The sequence below is a fragment of the Pseudophryne corroboree genome, chromosome 2 (assembly GCF_028390025.1).
Source record: "Pseudophryne corroboree isolate aPseCor3 chromosome 2, aPseCor3.hap2, whole genome shotgun sequence".
Classification (NCBI taxonomy): Eukaryota; Metazoa; Chordata; class Amphibia; order Anura; family Myobatrachidae; genus Pseudophryne; species Pseudophryne corroboree.
Genome location: NC_086445.1, coordinates 6,596,091 through 6,615,589, shown reverse-complemented (window position 1 = coordinate 6,615,589; position 19,499 = coordinate 6,596,091). Strand labels below are relative to the sequence as shown.

The following is a 19,499-nucleotide window of genomic DNA, read 5'->3' as shown; positions in this document are numbered from 1 at the left end:
CTTATTGTGCAGCAAGCAAATTATCCAGTGTCTTATGGCCCCTGGGGAAAGGTGTGACACGGTGACAGAACACGGGGGGGGGGGGGGGGGGTGACACGGTGACAGAACACGGTGGGGGTGACACGGTGACAGAACACGGTGGGGGTGACACGGTGACAGAACACGGGGGGTGTGACACGGTGACAGAACACGGTGGGGGTGACACGGTGACAGAATACGGTGGGGGTGACACGGTGACAGAATACGGTGGGGGTGACACGGTGACAGAACACGGTGGGGGTTACACGGTGACAGAACACAGGGGGGTGTGACACGGTGACAGAACACGATGGGGGTGACACAGTGACAGAACACGGTGGGGGTGACACAGTGACAGAACACGGGGGTGACACGGTGACAGAACACGGGGGGGGTGACAGAACACGGGGAGGGGGGGTGACAGTGACAGAACACGGGTGTGTGACACAGTGACAGAACACGGTGGGGGTGACTCGGTGACAGAACACCGGGGGTGTGACACAGTAACAGAACACGGGGAGGGGGGGTGACAGTGACAGAACACGGATGTGTGACACGGTGACAGAACACGGGGGGGGGGTGACACAGTGACAGAACACGGGGGGTGACACAGTGACAGAACACAGGGGGGTGACACTGACAGAACACGGGGGGGGGGTGACACAGTGACAGAACACGGGGGGGGGGTGACACAGTGACAGAACATGGGAGGGGTTGGTACAGTAAGAGCTAAAGATCTCACCCCCAAACCTAAAACAGTCTGACGCCACTGCCCGCACACACAAATATACGCACACTGTCACACACACACACACACCCTTTCTTTCTCTCACTTTTCCCATTAACTTACTGATCTGGCTGGCAGTGGCAGGAAGGATGGATCTGTAGCAGTCTGGCTCTTGTCCCGTGTAGCCCCGCCCCTCAGGTCCCGTGTAGCCCCGCCCCCTCGTCGCCATGTAGCCCCGCCCCCTTTCGGCTGAACACAGCAGTTGTCACTGGGGAATCTGGAGGCGGGAGGAGGCTGCTACAACGCAGCAGCAGCAGGGGAGAGAGGCGCCGCCGGCAGCTTGGAGGTACTGCAGAGCAGAGCAATGACAAGCAGCTCAGCCGGTCGGGCCGCTTGTCATTGCTCGCTGGTGGGAGGCAGTGGGCCGGGCAGGATCGGTTTGCGGGCCGCATCCGGCCCGCGGGCCTTATTTTGCCCACCCCTAGGTTAACCCCTTCAGTGCCGCAGGCAGCCATTTTCCACGTGGGCTGGGGGCCTCTCCGGCCACACTCCTCCCCTCCCATTCAAGCGGGTCAACCAGGGACCCATGTCCCAACGATTTGGTCCCTGGTCCCGCAGTCCTTAATGAGGTTACCGGGAGTTCTTTGGGGGTTCAGGCTCCTCCTGACGTGACAGTCCATCTACATTGCTATGAGCCTTGCCTTGCTTGTGGATAATATGAAAGTCATAAACCTGAAGAGCAAGGCTCCACCGCAAGTCTGCCGTTTTCCCCCGTGGTGTGCTGGAGCCACCGTAATGGATTGTGGTCCGTTACCACCGTAAAATGGCAGCCATACAAATAGGGCTGAAGCTTCTTCACAGCCCAAACAATAGCCAAACACTCCTTTTCAATTGTGGCATACCCCACCTCCCGCGGTAGCAGCTTTCTGCTCAAATAGGCCACAGGGTGCTCCTGTCCATCCGGCCCCTCCTGGCTCAGTACTGCCCCGAGTCCGTACTGTGACGCATCAGTCTGTACAACAAAGTTTTTACTATAGTCCGGCGCCATCAGTACTGGGGCTTGTACTAGAGCGGTTTTCAACGACTGGAATGCCAACTCACATGCGGTCGTCCAGTCAACTATCTTGGGGAGTTTCTTCTTAGTCAGATCAGTCAGGGGTTTGGCCACGGAACTAAAGTCAGGGACAAAACGTCTGTAGTACCCTGCGATCCCTAAGAAAGCCAGGACCTGTCTCTGGGTTGTGGGCCGGGGCCAGTCGCGGATTGCCTCCACCTTCGCTGGTTCAGGCTTCACCTTACCTCCCCCCACACGGTGTCCCAGGTACTGTACCTCTGACATCCCCATTTGGCACTTGTCTGCCCTGATGGTCAGACCTGCCCACCGAATCCTCTCTAACACCAACCCCACATGCCTCAGGTGCTCTTCCCAGGTTCGGCTGAAGACAGCAATGTCATCCAAGTAGGCCTGGGCGAAACCTCTGAACCCCTTCAGCAGGTCATCGACCACACTCTGGAAGGTGGCTGGCGCATTCTTCATCCCAAATGGCATGGTTTTGAACTCAAACAAGCCAAAGGAGGTGATGAAGGTGGACCGTTTCTGAGCCTCGGGAGTCATTGGTATCTGCCAATACCCCTTGCTCAGGTCGAACGTAGAAATGTACTTCGCTCCAGCCAACTCGTCTAACAGTGCGTCAATGCGGGGTAGGGGATAGGCGTCGGATTTGGTCACTTCGTTCAACTGGCGGTAGTCTGCGCAGAACCTGGTTGTCCGGTCCTTCTTGGGAACCAGTACAACGGAGGCGGCCCAGGGACTGTTGGAGCGCGTGATTACGCCTAGCGCTAACATCTCCTGCACCTCTTGGTAGATACTCGCCTGCGCCTCTGGTGAGACCCGATACGCGGGTTGCCGAATCGGCCTATGCTCACCAGTTTCTACATGATGGGCACGTAGGGAAGTCAGGCCGGGCTTCCTGCTGAACTGGGCCTCAAAGGACTGCAGCACTGACTCCAGCTGCTCCCTCTTGGGGTTACCAAGCTCACTGCTCCAGCTAACTTCCTCTACACCACCCTCACCCTTGGCATCCGCAAGGAGGTCAGGAATGGGATCTTTTCCTGGTTCCTCCATCGGCAGGCAGCACACCGGCTACCGACTCCACACGCTCGTGGTATGCCTTTAACATGTTTATATGGTAGGTACGCTGTCTCCTACCATCGCTGTCAAATGACACCACGTAGGTGATGTCGCTTAGGTATTTTGCGACCGTGTACGGTCCCGCCCAGGCAGCCTGGAGCTTGTTCTGACATGTGGGCCCCAGAACCAGCACCTTCTGCCCTACTCCAAAGACCCGAGCACGTGCGCCCTGGTCATACCAAGTCTTCTGCTTGGTCTGTGCTTCCGCAAGATTCGCTTGCGCTAGTCCCATGAGATTCTCTAACCGATCTCTGAGCTTCAACACATACTCCACCACGGACTCATCCTGGTGGATCAGCTCCCCCTCCCAAGACTCCCGGAACAGGTCAAGAGGTCCACGGACTCTGCGGCCATATAGTAACTCGAAGGGCGAGAATCCGGTCGACTCCTGGGGTACCTCCCGATATGCAAATAGGAGGTGCGGCAGGTATCGCTCCCAGTCTCCCCCCTCCGAAGTCACAAATGCCCGTAGCATCTGCTTCAGAGTGCCATTAAATCTCTCGCAAAGTCCATTAGTCTGGGAATGATAGGGGTCAGTGCGGAGTTGACGCACTCCGCACCTCGCCCAGAGACACTGGACCAGATCACTCATGAACTGCGTCCCTTGATCAGTTAGGATCTCACTGGGGAACCCTACTCTACTAAATATGCCTAGCAGAGCGTCCGCTACCTTTTCCGCAGTGATGGCGGACAGAGCCACAGCCTCTGGATACCGGGTAGCATAATCCACCACGGTAAGGATGTATCTCTTCCCCGATCTACTGGGTACAGGTACGGGGCCGACTATGTCCACGGCCACTCGTTGGAAAGGTTCCCCGACTATTGGCAAAGACCTCAGGGGAGCCCGAGCACTGGGGCGTCCAAGTGGTTGGCATACATCACAGGACTTACAGTAGGTCCGGACGTCATCCGACACTCAGGGCCAAAAAAAGTTCTGCGCCTCAGTGTTCGGTCCCTCCCCTGGTGTCCCGCCAAAGGAATTTTGTGTGCAACTGACATCCGTTGCTCCCGAAAGCTCCTGGTAACCACCAGTTGAACTTGCTCCCGCACAGGCCTATCCCCTTCTACCTTGGCTACCCGGTACAGTAACCGTTTCCACCAGGTCACACTCCCTGCCCCCATCCCAGCAAGGCCGCGGCCAGCTTGGCACCTCATACCTTCCAGGGATGGGTTAGAGAGCTGAGCTTCCCTAAACTCCTGCCTGCGGCCCTCACTTTCTCCTAAGTTTGGACACTCTACAGGGGGAATATTGGGGTCAGTCAAGTTGGGGTCAGTCATGATAGGGTCGGGGTAGTCGCTCATACTCACCGCCGGAGTTTGCAAACCACTAGGGACAGGAGCATCACTGGGCACCCCCACAGGATTCAACAAACTGGAACCGACATCCTCTGCGTTGCTAGGGGACGTAGGCCCACCAGAGGCAAGGGGCAGATGTGCTGATCTGGCCGCTGTGGTCTTTTCCTCTGGGATGGCTGACGCTGTGGTTGGCAGTTGTTCAGCCGCTGTGGTCTTTTCCTCTGGGCTGGGCTGTGCTGGCAGAAACGATGAAGACTGTAGTCTGGCCGCTTGACTCCGGGTGATGGCGTTCGCAAAGGCAGTAACGATTCCTCCACCGAGATCATTCCCCAAGACGACATCAGTTGGGAGGCCATCCATTACGGCAACATCTCTTAGCTCTTGTCCAGCTCCCCAGTCGAGGTAGACTCTGGCCATGGGCACTTCTCCCTCTAGCCCATCGGCCACTGTAACTTTTGCAGTGCAACCCTCCAGTACTGCAACAGGATCGACAAGGTGGGGGCTTACAACAGTTATGAAGGCCCCAGAGTCTCTTAAGCCTTCGCCCTGCAGGGACCCCACTTGGACCGGCTGCAGGTGCCGCCACATATTTGGTGGGGGCTTCTTAGCCATACAGTTGACTCTTTCCGCAGAGTCCACCTGCTTCTCGCCACACTCCATCGGACTGACTGGAGGGGGTACAGTCTCTGGAGGCTCATCTCCACGGGTTAAGCAAGCGATCCGGGCTCCAGCACTCTGATTTGGGGCACGAGTCTGGGGTGCTTGGGATGCAGGACAGTTCATCCTTAGATGTCCGATTTTCCCACAGCCATAGCACTTTTTGTCCAGGCATGGCTCCGATGTCCTCTGATTACTGGCATGGGCACTGCGGGGCGGCTGCTGGCCAAAAGCACCCGAGTTGGAAGATGCTTGCTTTGGGGGGCGATGAGCTGAAGAGGGGTGTCCCCCTGGTGGTACAGTCTTTTGGGGCTGGCTGCTGGTTGGGCGCTTCTGCCCCTGCGGCCGAATTGCCACATACTTGTCTGCTAACTGGGCAGCCATCTTTAAGCTGGGTGGCTCCCGGTCTAGCACCCACTCCTTCACTTCTGGGGCGCACCTGCGGAAGAACTGCTCCCTGCAGATCAGGTCAATCAGTGCGTCCCATGTAGTGGCTTCCTAATCCTTCACCCACTTCACCACGTACTGCCGCCACTGGGTGGCGAACTGCTCATGGGTGCTGCTAGGATTCTTGGGCAAGTCTCTGAATTTCTTCCTGTAAGACTCTGGAGTGTTGAAGAATCGCTGGAGGAGGGCCTTCGCAACTTCGTCGTAGTTCCCACAGTCCTCCGTGGCCACTCCTCGATAGGCCTCCAATGCCTCTCCATGCAGAGTGGGCACAAGGTGTCTCACCCACTCTGACTTGCGTAGATCGTGTAGTTTACAAGTCCTTTCAAAAACTTGCAAATGTCCATCAATGTCCCCATCTGTCTGCAAACTTGGCAAACTGAACGCGTCCTGATCTGTGTACAACAGCTGACAACGGCTCCCGGGGTACCACGGCCTGTGGTGCCCGCTCATCACGCCACATCTGGATGATGATCAAGCACTCTACTCCATTGCCCTTTCCCCCAATTCCGCTAGCCGATCTGCTAGGGTATCCGGGCCGCCCCCCCTGGGACGTTGGGATCCTGGCCCTGCTGGGGATTGCTGGGAAACATGGCTGATGTGAGAGAGGGCGGGGCTTGTGGGTCTCACCGGTTCCTTACGAAGGTCCACTGTTGGGCCGTCCTCTGCGATGCTGACGCCGTCAGTGCTTTCCACCTCCGCCCGATGGGACTCCTCCACGCTCATGAGCGCCACCTTCATGACGCTTCTGGACGCATTGAAAGGGATATCCACACCCTTCTCCTGGCACACGATCTCCAGATCATCCTTGGACATTCCGCTGAATTCCGCCATCTTGTGCGTTCTCCTGCGCTGCAGTTACTCCTCTCCTGAGTAACTCGGCTTCTCCAATCGGGTGATGAAAAGCCGCCTGGGATTATCCCACCGCTATGCCACCAATTTCTGTGACAGGACGGTCCCGTACGAAAGCACTCGCCGCTTTCGCGTCCCATCTCCTGCGCACAGGTTGGAAGGTCAGGTCACACGAGGCCTGACCACATAGGGGATTCCCGCTTACCGTCAGTAACCGCCTGTTACTGACTCTACCCACTGCGCTGTGGGCGGGTTTATGCTGCCACCACCAAACTCCTGACCTGCCGTGGCGTTTGGAACCACGGTTCTGCTCTGTATGTGCCAACACACTGCCTTACAACACCTGTGTGGTGTTGACGAATCCCCACTAGCCACTTGCTAGGCCTCTACCGGTAGCTGGCAGAAGGCGGAACTTGGAGACGTTAGGTGCTTTCCCTGGATAGCCGCAGGATGGGGCTATGTTTGGCATAACCCTGTAGGTCACAAGATGAAGCAATCTTCTTGAGGCAGATGATGTTTATTTGCTCAATAATAGCCTTTAAAAAGGCTCCTCCCTATTGCTAGGGGCAACAGCATACAAAAAGATGTTTCAGCAGAATAAAGATGGTACAATACAATTTCCATGGGGCAACTGCCCTCCTTTTATCCTACTCCAATACACATTACCACAGGGGGTAAGCCCGCCCTGTGGTGTACAACCAATCAATGTTTACCCATGAGCTGTGCATGCCTTGGTCACATGCACAGCTAACATTGTTCCCTATGGACAGTGGGGAGTGGTCGTTCTCCTTTGACTGTCCCATCCTGGAGGATCAGGATATGCCCCGGTGCCGTTCAGTCTAGGCTGGGGGAAGTTTTCCCTCCTAAACTGACTTCCAGAAACCTGCCCGGGAGCTAGCCCACTGCCTGCAGCCTGGATTTGGGCTCCAGAGCTGGGCAGCCTAGATCCCCCGGTCAGGGTTTCCTGGCCACTACGGGTGATCTCCATGGAGCTCCAGAAAACCACTCAGCTTGTTTCAAAGCTGAGCTTCTTCTCTCTCTCCCAATGCCCCTTTCAAGTGTGAGGCTGGAAGGGAAAGTATTCCATTTTTGGGGAAAAGGTCTGGGTGAATCCATCAGCCTGCACAGCCATGGATTCCCCCCTCCTGGGACACACAACCAAGTAAGTGCATTTTATGTTTAAATACATTTCATTTAAACACATGTGTTTCCCTTTAAATCTACACTGAGCCTGTGCCCTGCACAGGCTCCACACTCCCAGGCACTGCAGTGCCTCATAACCAGTCCAATATCTCTTACATTTTTAAATACATTGTGTTGTTGTTTTTAAATACTGTGCCCAGCGCTCAGCGCTGGGCTCCCCTAGCCCTGCAGCTTGGCTGTTAGGGCTCTCTCTCAGCATTGGAGGTATGGGGCTGGCTTCCCCGATCCTCCAGCCTGCCTGCCTGCCTCTGGGGTCCAGGGAGCTGGCTCTCCCTGTCCCCCCAGAGGGGCATTCACTTTTGTAGCCTCGCCACACGGAGCGGCGCACCCCCCTGATCCGAAGCCCGGCGGCCCGGGACACTTGTCCCGGCCGCCGTGGCTCTGTGTCCTTTGTAGCGCTGCCGCCTGGCAGCCCGGGACATTCCTCCAGTGTGCTGAGGCGCCGGGAGCAGAGCTCTCGTCCCCCAGCACAGGCAACTACAGACCGCGCTGCAGCGGGAGCCGAGCTCCCAGCTGCAGCGGCTCACCCTTCTCTCCCGGCGCACACACAGCTTGGTGCGCCAGGGGCTGTGCTCACCGCTGCCGGGAGCGGAGCTCCTGGACTTCGGCGGCGCACACCCAATGGCTGCAGCGGGAGCTGATCTCCCGGCTGCAGCGGTTCCCCTCTCCCCCGGCGCGCACACTCTACTCAGCGCGACGGGGGCTGCCCTCACTGCCGCGGTTGCCGGAGAGGTCCGGGACCGCGGCACATTGTTAAAATAATTTTTTTTAAACATTAATAAAAACACGGCGCCTAGCGCCCACAATATTTTAAATATGGCGCCAAGTGCCCATTGTCCTGATAATGGCGCCGGGCACTAGGGGTTAACCCCTTCAGTGCCGCAGGCGGCCATTTTCCACGTGGGCTGGGGGCCTTTCCGGTCACACTGGCCTTCTGCAAACGGAACATCATCTTCGCCATCGGGCCGTCTTGATTTCAGTCGGACAACGTAACAGCAGAACGGCAATAGCAGAGGCCACAAAGGTTCTCCGTTGAGCGGAAAGGCATACAAGCGCTCTGTCAGCGATCTTCATTCCAGGAGTGGACCACTGGGAAGCAGACTTCATCAGCAGACATGATCTCCATCCAGGAGAGTGGGGTCTTCATCAAGAGGTCTTTGCAGAAGTGACAAGTCTTTGGGGAATTCCTCAAATAGACATGATGGCGTCTCACCTCAACAATAAACTTCAGAGATATTGTTCCAGATCGAGAGACCCTCAAGCAATAGCAGTGGACGCCCTAGTGCCACTGTGGGTGTTTCAGTCGGTGTATGTGTTTCCTCCGCTTCCACTCGTTCCAAAAGTGATAAAGATCATAAGACGAACAAAGGTTCAAGCGATCCTCATTGTTCCAGACTGGCCAAGGACGGTTTGGTATCCAGATCTTCAGGAATTACTCATAGGAGATCCCTGGCCTCTTCCTCTGAGGGAGGATCTGTTTCAGCAGGGGCCGTGCGTGTTCCAAGACTTACCGCGACTTTGTTTGATGGCTTGGCGGTTGAATGCCGGATCCTAGCCCGAAAGGGTATTCCCAAGAAAGTCATCCCACTCTTATTCAGGCCAGAAAAGGAGTAACGTCTAAACATTACCACCGTATTTGGAGAAAATACGTGTCTTGGTGTGAATCCAGGAAGGCTCCTACGGAAGAATTTCAGTTAGGACGTTTTCTCCATTTTCTACAAGCTGGTGTGGATGCGGGCCTAAAGTTGGGCTCAATTAAAATACAAATTTCAGCCTTATCGGTTTTCTTCCAAAAACAATTGGCCTCCCTTCCAGAAGTTCAGACTTTCGTGAAATGCGTGTTGCACATCCAACCTCCCTTTGTGCCCCCAGTGGCACCGTGGTGTTGCAATTCCTTCAATCTCATTGGTTTGAACCTTTACAGAAGGTAGAGTTGAAATTCCTCACTTGGAAAGTGGTCATGCTGTTGGCCTTGGCATCCGCAAGGCGGGTGTCTGAATTAGCGGCCTTGTCTCACAAGAGCCCTTATTTGATCTTCCATGAAGATAGAGCAGAGTTAAGGACTCGTCAGCAATTTCTGCCGAAAGTAGTTTCGTCGTTCCACTTGAACCAACCTATTGCGCCAGTGGCTACTGACGCCTTACTGGAATTTAAGTTTCTCGATGTAGTCAGAGCTTTGAAAATTTATGTCGCCAGAGCGGCTCAGTTTAGGAAAACGGAGGCTCTGTTTGTCCTGTATGATCCCAACAAGATTGGGGCTCCTGCTTCCAAGCAGAGTATTGCGCGCTGTCATACGATTCAGCATGCTCATTCTACGGCTGGATTGCCGTTACCGAAATTGGTGAAAGCCCATTCTACCAGAAAGGTGGGCTCGTCCTGGGCGGCTGCCTGGGGGGTCTCGGCATTACAACTTTGCAGAGCGGCTACTTGGTTGGGTTCAAACACCTTTGCGAAGTTCTACAAGTTTGATACCCTGGCTGATGAGGACCTCATGTTTGGTCAATCGGTGCTGCAGAGTCATCCACACTCTCCCGCCCGGTTTAGAGCTTTGGTATAACCCCCATGGTTCTTGATGTGACTCCAGCATCCTCTAGGACGGATGAGAAAATAGGATTTTAATACCTACCGGTAAATCCTTTTCTCTTAGTCCATAGAGTCTGCACTGGGACGGGCGCCCAGCTTCCTCTATCTGCAGTTATTAGTTATGTTTACACACGGGTTGTGTTATGTTATAGTCAGCCTGTTGCTGACGTTGTTCATGCCGTTGACTGGAGTTCTGTTAAATGCCATGTTGTACGGCGTGTTGGAGGTTTGAGCTGGTATGTATCTCACCTTAGTTAACAATAAATCCTTTTCCTCGAAATGTCCGTCTCCCTTGGCACAGTTCCTATAACTGGAGTCTGGAGGAGGGGCATAGAGGGAGGAGCCAGTTCACACCCCTTTCAAAGTCTTAAAATACCCATGTCTCCTGCGGATCCCGTCCTATACCCCATGTTCTTATAGTGTACCCAGCATCCTCTACGGACTAAGAGAAAAGGATTTACCGGTAGGTATTAAAATCCTATTTTCCACCTGTTGTCTATTCCATTTGCACAACAGCATGTGAAAGTGATTGTCAATCAGTGTTGCTTCCTAAGTGGACAGTTTGATTTCACAGAAGTGTGATTGACTTGGAGTTATGTTGTGTTGTGTAAGTGTTCCCTTTATTTTTTTGAGCAGTGTATTTAATATTTACAATATACCCAATAAAAAGGACATAATGCAGCAAATCACAGAAGAAAAAAGTAAAGAATGAACAGTAAGAATGGAGATATTTACCATAGCATAGAATAGAGGGAGATAGGCCGGGTCACCTAGAGGCACAATTGGATCATTATAAAACAGGTGTAGGCTGGATACAGTGCTGAAAATAAATGGTCCATATATAGACGCTGCTAATGGAGACCTCTGTACATCACGTCCAAATCAGACTGATCGCAGCCAAGACATTAGCTAAAAATATCCTGGCCTGTAATCCTGAGTGATGGCAGCCCTGTGCTACAGAAATACATCGCGTCCACAGTCCCAGGCGCCGACAGCCAGCACCGGAGTCACAGGCAGCCGTCAGTAAGCCAGCACCGGAGTCACAGGCAGCCGTCAGTAAGCCAGCACCGGAGTCACAGACATCTGTCAGTAAGCCAGCGCCGGAGTCACAGGCAGCCATCAGTAAGCCAGCACCGGAGTCACAGACATCTGTCAGTAAGCCAGCGCCGGAGTCACAGGCAGCCGTCAGTAAGCCAGCTTCAGAGTCACAGGCAGCCGTCAGTAAGCCAGCGCCGGAGTCACAGACAGCCGTCAGTAAGCCAGCGCCGGAGTCACAGACAGCCGTCAGTAAGCCAGCGCCGGAGTCACAGGCAGCCGTCAGTAAGCCAGCACCGGAGTCACAGACAGCCGTCAGTAAGTCAGCACCGGAGTCACAGGCAGCCGTCAGTAAGTCAGCGCCGGAGTCACAGGCAGCCGTCAGTAAGCCAGCGCCGGAGTCACAGACAGCCGTCAGTAAGCCAGCGCCGGAGTCACAGGCAGCCGTCAGTAAGTCAGCACCGGAGTCACAGGCAGCCGTCAGTAAGTCAGCTAAGGAGTCACAGGCAGCCGTCAGTAAGTCAGCACCGGAGTCACAGGCAGCCGTCAGTAAGTCAGCACCGGAGTCAGACAGCTGTCAGTAAGTCAGCACCGGAGTCACAGGCAGCCGTCAGTAAGTCAGCACCGGAGTCACAGGCAGCCGTCAGTAAGTCAGCACCGGAGTCAGACAGCTGTCAGTAAGTCAGCACCGGAGTCACAGGCAGCCGTCAGTAAGTCAGCACCGGAGTCACAGGCAGCCGTCAGTAAGTCAGCACCGGAGTCACAGGCAGCCGTCAGTAAGTCAGCACCGGAGTCACAGACAGCTGTCAGTAAGCCACCACCGGAGTCAGAGCCAATTCCATATGTGACAGAATGGTAAGGTGGTGCTGTGTGTTTCCCTGATGACGTCGGTCTCTTCCGTATCTCACCTACAGGCTTCAGGCAGAATGATCAGGACTCCCCCCCCGTCCCCCAGAGACAACCCCCAGAAATCACAGCACATTTGGAAGGTGACTGAATATTTATTTAACTGGCAGCAGAGCAACTAGTCACCGCTGGGGAATGTAACTGGGATCAGTGTTGGAGTGAAACGCAGTAACAGTTCTCAAGCAAAGTCACTATGGAATAAGATAGAAACATTGTCATGTACAGCCCAATATGTGACCAAGCCTTTCTGTCCCATTCTGACTCATCACCGCACTATAGCAAGTGTCCACCAGGTGGCAGTATGAATGGGTAACCCCTCAATAGTCCAGGAACTATAGGAATGGGTGGTCTTCTGTTTGCCGGCGGTCGGGCTCCTAGCAGTCTCTCTCTCTCTCTCTCTCTCTCTCTCTCTCTGTGCACGCACTGGCTCTCTCTCTCTCTGTGCACGCACTGGCTGTCTCTCCCTCAGTGCCCGCACGCACTGGCAGTCTCTGCCTCAGTGCCCGCACGCACTGGCTGGCTGTCTCTCAGTGCCCACACGCACTGGCTGGCTGTCTCTCCCTCAGTGCCCGCATGCACTGGCTGTCTCTCCCTCAGTACCCGCACGCACTGGCTATCTCTGCCTCAGTACCCGCACGCACTGGCTGTCTCTCCCTCAGTGCCCACACGCACTGGCTGTCTCTCCCTCAGTGCCCGCATGCACTGGCTGTCTCTCCCTCAGTACCCGCACGCACTGGCTGTCTCTCCCTCAGTGCCCGCATGCACTGGCTGTCTCTCCCTCAGTACCCGCACGCACTGGCTGTCTCTCCCACAGTGCCCGCATGCACTGGCTGTCTCTCCCTCAGTACCTGCACGCACTGGCTATCTCTGCCTCAGTACCCGCACGCACTGGCTGTCTCTCCCACAGTGCCCGCATGCACTGGCTGTCTCTCCCTCAGTACCTGCACGCACTGGCTGTCTCTCCCTCAGTGCCCGCATGCACTGGCTGTCTCTCCCTCAGTGCCTGCACGCACTGGCTGTCTCTCCCTCAGTGCCCGCACGCACTGGCTGTCTCTCCCTCAGTGCCCGCACGCACTGGCTGTCTCTCCCTCAGTGCCCGCACGCACTGGCTGTCTCTCCCTCAATGCCCGCACGCACTGGCTGTCTCTCCCTCAGTGCCCGCACGCACTGGCTGTCTCTCCCTCAGTGCCTGCACGCACTGGCTGTCTCTCCCTCAGTGCCCGCATGCACTGGCTGTCTCTCCCTCAGTGCACGCACTGGCTGTCTCTCCCTCAGTGCACGCACGCACTGGCTGTCTCTCCCTCAGTACCCACACGCACTGGCTGTCTCTGCCTCAGTGCCCGCACGCACTGGATATTGTATAAGTCGCCGGCACTGTCAGGCTGTAAGATCTGTTACCGGTAATGTGGATAGCTGGGACGACAGCTGCACTGCGGTATACTCCGCTGCATGTGGCTGTGGGGCTGTAGAAAGGCTGTTTGGGAAGCTTGGCCCTCTGGATATCTGCTGGTGTTGGTAAAGGGCGCTCTAGGGTCTGGGCTCTGCAGTCAGAAAGAGACTGTTCCAGTTTGCTGGCCACATACAGTACATGTGGTCACCTCTATGAAGGGGAGGAGTCACTGACGCGTTTCATCTGTAGTGAGTAGCTGACTGGTTGAGGGCTTCGGAGGTGAGAGAACTGGGTGGTGTGTGGAGAAGTTGCAGTGACTGGCAGAGATGAGAGCAGGAATAAGAGGTGTAATGGCATGCTGGCCAGGAAACGTTATAATGGGGAGGTGCATTGAATGTGTGGGAGACGGCATAATTGTATAGCAACTGCCCTATAAATTGGGAATAATCACAGTAATACAATGCGATGAGGGAGCTGCTCACAAGTTACAATTTATAGGACAATAGAGATGTGGTCCACCTCTCCAGTGACCGCACCAAGCTCATAATAAGTGGGTCCCAGATACCGATCCTGTAAACAATTTTGGGGTCCTATTTTCCTACATTGCTTGTTTCTGTGTTCACCATAAATTATGGTCTTCAAATATCTAATTCAGTAAATATATTATGCCACTCAGACCTCCTCACATGCTCCTTAAATGCCACTCAGACCTCCTCACATGCTCCTGAAATGCCACTCAGACCTCCTCACATGCTCCTTAAATGCCACTCAGACCTCCTCACATGCTCCTTAAATGCCTCTTAAATGCCACTCAGACCTCCTCACATGCTCCTTAAATGCCACTCAGACCTCCTTACTTGCCTCTTAAATGCCACTCAGACCTCCTTACTTGCCTCTTAAATGCCACTTAGACCTCCTCACATGCTTCTTAAATGCCACTCAGACCTCCTTACTTGCCTCTTAAATGCCACTCAGACCTCCTCACATGCTCCTTAAATGCCACTCAGACCTCCTTACTTGCCCCTTAAATGCCACTCAGACCTCCTTACTTGCCTCTTAAATGCCACTCAGACCTCCTTACTTGCCTCTTAAATGCCACTTAGACCTCCTCACATGCTTCTTAAATGCCACTCAGACCTCCTCACATGCTTCTTAAATGCCACTCAGACCTCCTTAGTTGCCTCTTAAATGCCACTCAGACCTCCTTACTTGCCTCTTAAATGCCACTCAGACCTCCTCACATGCTTCTTAAATGCCACTCAGACCTCCTCACATGCTCCTTAAATGCCTCTTAAATGCCACTCAGGCCTCCTCACATGCTCCTTAAATGCCATCAGACCTCCTCACATGTCCCTTAAATGCCATAAGACCTCCTCACATCTGAGAGGGATAGGGACCAGGAACAGTATATGAGGAGGAGGAAGAGGAGAGTGTGGCCAGGGCTGTTATCTGAGGGTGATATGGACCAGGAACCGTATATGAGAAGTTAGTGAGGCTAGGGCTGTTATCTGAGGGGAATATGGACCAAGAACAGTATATGAGGAGAAGATAGTGGGGCCAGGGCTGTTATCTGAGGGGGATATTGACCAAGAAAAGTATATGAGGAGGAGAGTGAGGCCAGGGCTGTTATCTGAGGGGGATATGGACTAGGAACAGCATATGAGGAGAAGAAAGTGAGGCCAGGGCTGTTATCTGAGGGGAATATGGACCAAGAACAGTATATGAGGAGAAGATAGTGGGGCCAGGGCTGTTATCTGAGGGGGATATTGACCAAGAACAGAATATGAGGAGGAGAGTGAGGCCAGGGCTGTTATCTGAGGGGGATATGGACTAGGAACAGTATATGAGGAGAAGAGGGTGGGCCTAGGGCTGTTATCTGAGGGGAATATGGACCAGGAACAGTATATCAGAAGGAGCGTGAGGCCAGGGCTGTTATCGGAGGGGGATATGGACCAGTAACAGTATATGAGGAGAAGATAGTGGGGCCAGGGTTGTTATCTGAGGGGAATATGGACCAGGAACAGTATATCAGAAGGAGCGTGAGGCCAGGGCTGTTATCGAAGGAGGATATGGACCAGGAACAGTATATGAGGAGGAGAGGGAGGCCAGGGCTGTAATCTGAGGGGGATATGGACCAGGAACAGTATATGAGGAGAATATAATAGGGCCAGGGCTGTTATCTGAGGGGAATATGAACCCGGGAACAGTATATGAGGAGAAGATAGAGGGGCCAGGGCTGTTATCTGAGGGGGATACGGACCAAGAACAGTATATGAGGAGAAGATAGTGGGGCCAGGGCTGTTATCTGAAGGGGATATGGACCAGGAACAGTATATGAGAAGATAGTGAGGCAAGGTCTGTTATCTGAGGGAGATATGGACCGGGAACAGTATATGAGGAGTAGGAGGAGGAGAGTGAGGCCAGGGCTGATATCTGAGGAGATTATGGAACAGGAACAGTATATCAGGAGAAGATAGTGGACCAGGAACAGTATATGATGATGAGGAGGATGGTGAGGCCAGGGCTGTTATGTGAGGGGAATATGGACCAGGAACAGTATATGAGCAGGAGATAGTGAGTCCAGGGCTGTTATCTGAGGGGGATATGGACCAGGAACAGCATATATGGGAGAGATAGTGAGGCCAGGGCTGTTATTGGAAGGGGATAGGGAACAGGGGCAGTATATTAGGAGGAGAGTGAGTAGAATATTTCACCTCTTTCACTGCAATGCTGAAACGGGGATCTGTTGTGCCATATATCGGGCAGGGGAGATGTAATGAATGTTCTTCTCATCTCCCAGGATCCCAGATGGATGGACACGTACAGCGCGCCTCGCGGGGAGTGATCCGGTCATACTGACCTTTGCTCTGAAGCAGCAGAATGTGGATAAGCTACAAGAGTTGGTGGGAAGAGTCTCAGATCCCGAATCCTCGCATTATGGTAATTTATCTATCACATATCCTTCTGTCATGTGTGCACCACTGCTACTGGCAGCATAACGTCCAGCATACAGTCCTGACCAGACACGTGTGCACCACTGCTACTGGCAGCATAACGTCCAGCATACAGTCCCGACCAGACACGTGCACCACTGCTACTGGCAGCATAACGTCCAGCATACAGTCCTGACCAGACACGTGTGCACCACTGCTACTGGCAGCATAACGTCCAGCATACAGTCCTGACCAGACACGTGTGCACCACTGCTACTGGCAGCATAACGTCCAGCATACAGTCCTGATCAGACACGTACACCACTGCTACTGGCAGCATAACGTCCAGCATACAGTCCTGACCAGACATGTGTGCACCACTGCTACTGGCAGCATAACATCCAGCATACAGTCCTGACCAGACACGTGTGCACCACTGCTACTGGCAGCATAACGTCCAGCATACAGTCCTGACCAGACACGTGTGCACCACTGCTACTGGCAGCATAACATCCAGCATACAGTCCTGACCAGACACGTGTGCACCACTGCTACTGGTAGCATAACGTCCAGCATACAGTCCTGACCAGACACGTGTGCACCACTGTTACTGGCAGCATAACGTCCAGCATACAGTCCTGACCAGAAACGTGTGCACCACTGCTACTGGCAGCATAACGTCCAGCATACAGTCCTGACCAGACACGTACACCACTGCTACTGGCAGCATAACGTCCAGCATACAGTCCTGACCAGACATGTACACCACTGCTACTGGCAGCATAACATCCAGCATACAGTCCTGACCAGACATGTACACCACTGCTACTGGCAGCATAACGTCCAGCATACAGTCCTGACCAGACATGTACACCACTGCTACTGGCAGCATAACGTCCAGCATGCAGTCCTGACCAGACACGTGCACCACTGCTACTGGCAGCATAACGTCCAGCATACAGTCCTGACCAGACACGTGCACCACTGCTACTGGCAGCATAACGTCCAGCATGCAGTCCTGACCAGACATGTGTGCACCACTGCTACTGGCAGCATAACGTCCAGCATACAGTCCTGACCAGACATGTACACCACTGCTACTGGCAGCATAATATCCAGCATACAGTCCTGACCAGACATGTGTGCACCACTGCTACTGGCAGCATAATATCCAGCATACAGTCCTGACCAGACTTGTGTGCACCACTGCTACTGGCAGCATAACGTCCAGCATACAGTCCTGACCAGACACGTGTGCACCACTGCTACTGGCAGCATAACGTCCAGCATACAGTCCTGACCAGACACGTACACCACTGCTACTGGCAGCATAACGTCCAGCATACAGTCCTGACCAGACATGTACACCACTGCTACTGGCAGCATAACGTCCAGCATACAGTCCTGACCAGACTTGTGTGCACCACTGTTACTGGCAGCATAACGTCCAGCATACAGTCCTGACCAGACATGTACACCACTGCTACTGGCAGCATAACGTCCAGCATACAGTCCTGACCAGACACGTACACCACTGCTACTGGCAGCATAACGTCCAGCGTACAGTCCTGACCAGACATGTACACCACTGCTACTGGCAGCATAACATCCAGCATACAGTCCTGACCAGACATGTGTGCACCACTGTTACTGGCAGCATAACATCCAGCATACAGTCCTGACCAGACACGTGTGCACCACTGTTACTGGCAGCATAACGTCCAGCATACAGTCCTGACCAGACATGTGTGCACCACTGCTACTGGCAGCATAACATCCAGCATACAGTCCTGACCAGACACGTGTGCACCACTGCTACTGGCAGCATAACATCCAGCATACAGTCCTGACCAGACACGTGTGCACCACTGCTACTGGCAGCATAACGTCCAGCATACAGTCCTGACCAGACACGTGTGCACCACTGCTACTGGCAGCATAACGTCCAGCATACAGTCCTGACCAGACACGTGCACCACTGCTACTGGCAGCATAACGTCCAGCATACAGTCCTGACCAGACATGTACACCACTGTTACTGGCAGCATAACGTCCAGCATACAGTCCTGACCAGACACGTACACCACTGCTACTGGCAGCATAACGTCCAGCATACAGTCCTGACCAGACATGTGTGCACCACTGTTACTGGCAGCATAACGTCCAGCATACAGTCCTGACCAGACATGTGTGCACCACTGCTACTGGCAGCATAACGTCCAGCATACAGTCCTGACCAGACATGTACACCACTGTTACTGGCAGCATAACGTCCAGCATACAGTCCTGACCAGACATGTACACCACTGCTACTGGCAGCATAACATCCAGCATACAGTCCTGACCAGACACGTGTGCACCACTGCTACTGGCAGCATAACGTCCAGCATACAGTCCTGACCAGACACGTGTTCACCACTGCTACTGGCAGCATAACATCCAGCATACAGTCCTGACCAGACACGTGTGCACCACTGCTACTGGCAGCATAACATCCAGCATACAGTCCTGACCAGACACGTGTGCACCACTGCTACTGGCAGCATAACGTCCAGCATACAGTCCTGACCAGACACGTGTGCACCACTGCTACTGGCAGCATAACGTCCAGCATACAGTCCTGACCAGACACGTGTGCACCACTGTTACTGGCAGCATAACGTCCAGCATACAGTCCTGACCAGACACGTGTGCACCACTGCTACTGGCAGCATAACGTCCAGCATACAGTCCTGACCAGACATGTACACCACTGTTACTGGCAGCATAACGTCCAGCATACAGTCCTGACCAGACATGTACACCACTGCTACTGGCAGCATAACGTCCAGCATACAGTCCTGACCAGACATGTACATCACTGTTACTGGCAGCATAACGTCCAGCATACAGTCCTGACCAGACATGCACACCACTGCTACTGGCAGCATAACGTCCAGCATACAGTCCTGACCAGACATGCACACCACTGCTACTGGCAGCATAACGTCCAGCATACAGTCCTGACCAGACATGTACACCACTGCTACTGGCAGCATAACGTCCAGCATACATTCCTGACCAGACACGTGTGCACCACTGCTACTGGCAGCATAACATCCAGCATACAGTCCTGACCAGACATGCACACCACTGCTGCTGGCAGCATAACGTCCAGCATACAGTCCTGACCAGACATGTACACCACTGCTACTGGCAGCATAACGTCCAGCATACATTCCTGACCAGAAACGTGTGCACCACTGCTACTGGCAGCATAAC

At 54.0% G+C, this 19,499-nt stretch overlaps 1 protein-coding gene across 1 annotated transcript in view; it reads left to right on the top strand.

Moving 5' to 3' along the window:
• TPP1 (tripeptidyl peptidase 1) overlaps positions 1–19,499 on the top strand; it is a 145,270-nt gene that overhangs the window by 33,957 nt on the left and 91,814 nt on the right. Inside the window, exon 3 of the mRNA XM_063950784.1 lies at positions 16,106–16,245. Coding sequence (XP_063806854.1) covers positions 16,106–16,245 — 140 coding nt within the window. The remainder of the gene's footprint in view (positions 1–16,105; positions 16,246–19,499) is intronic.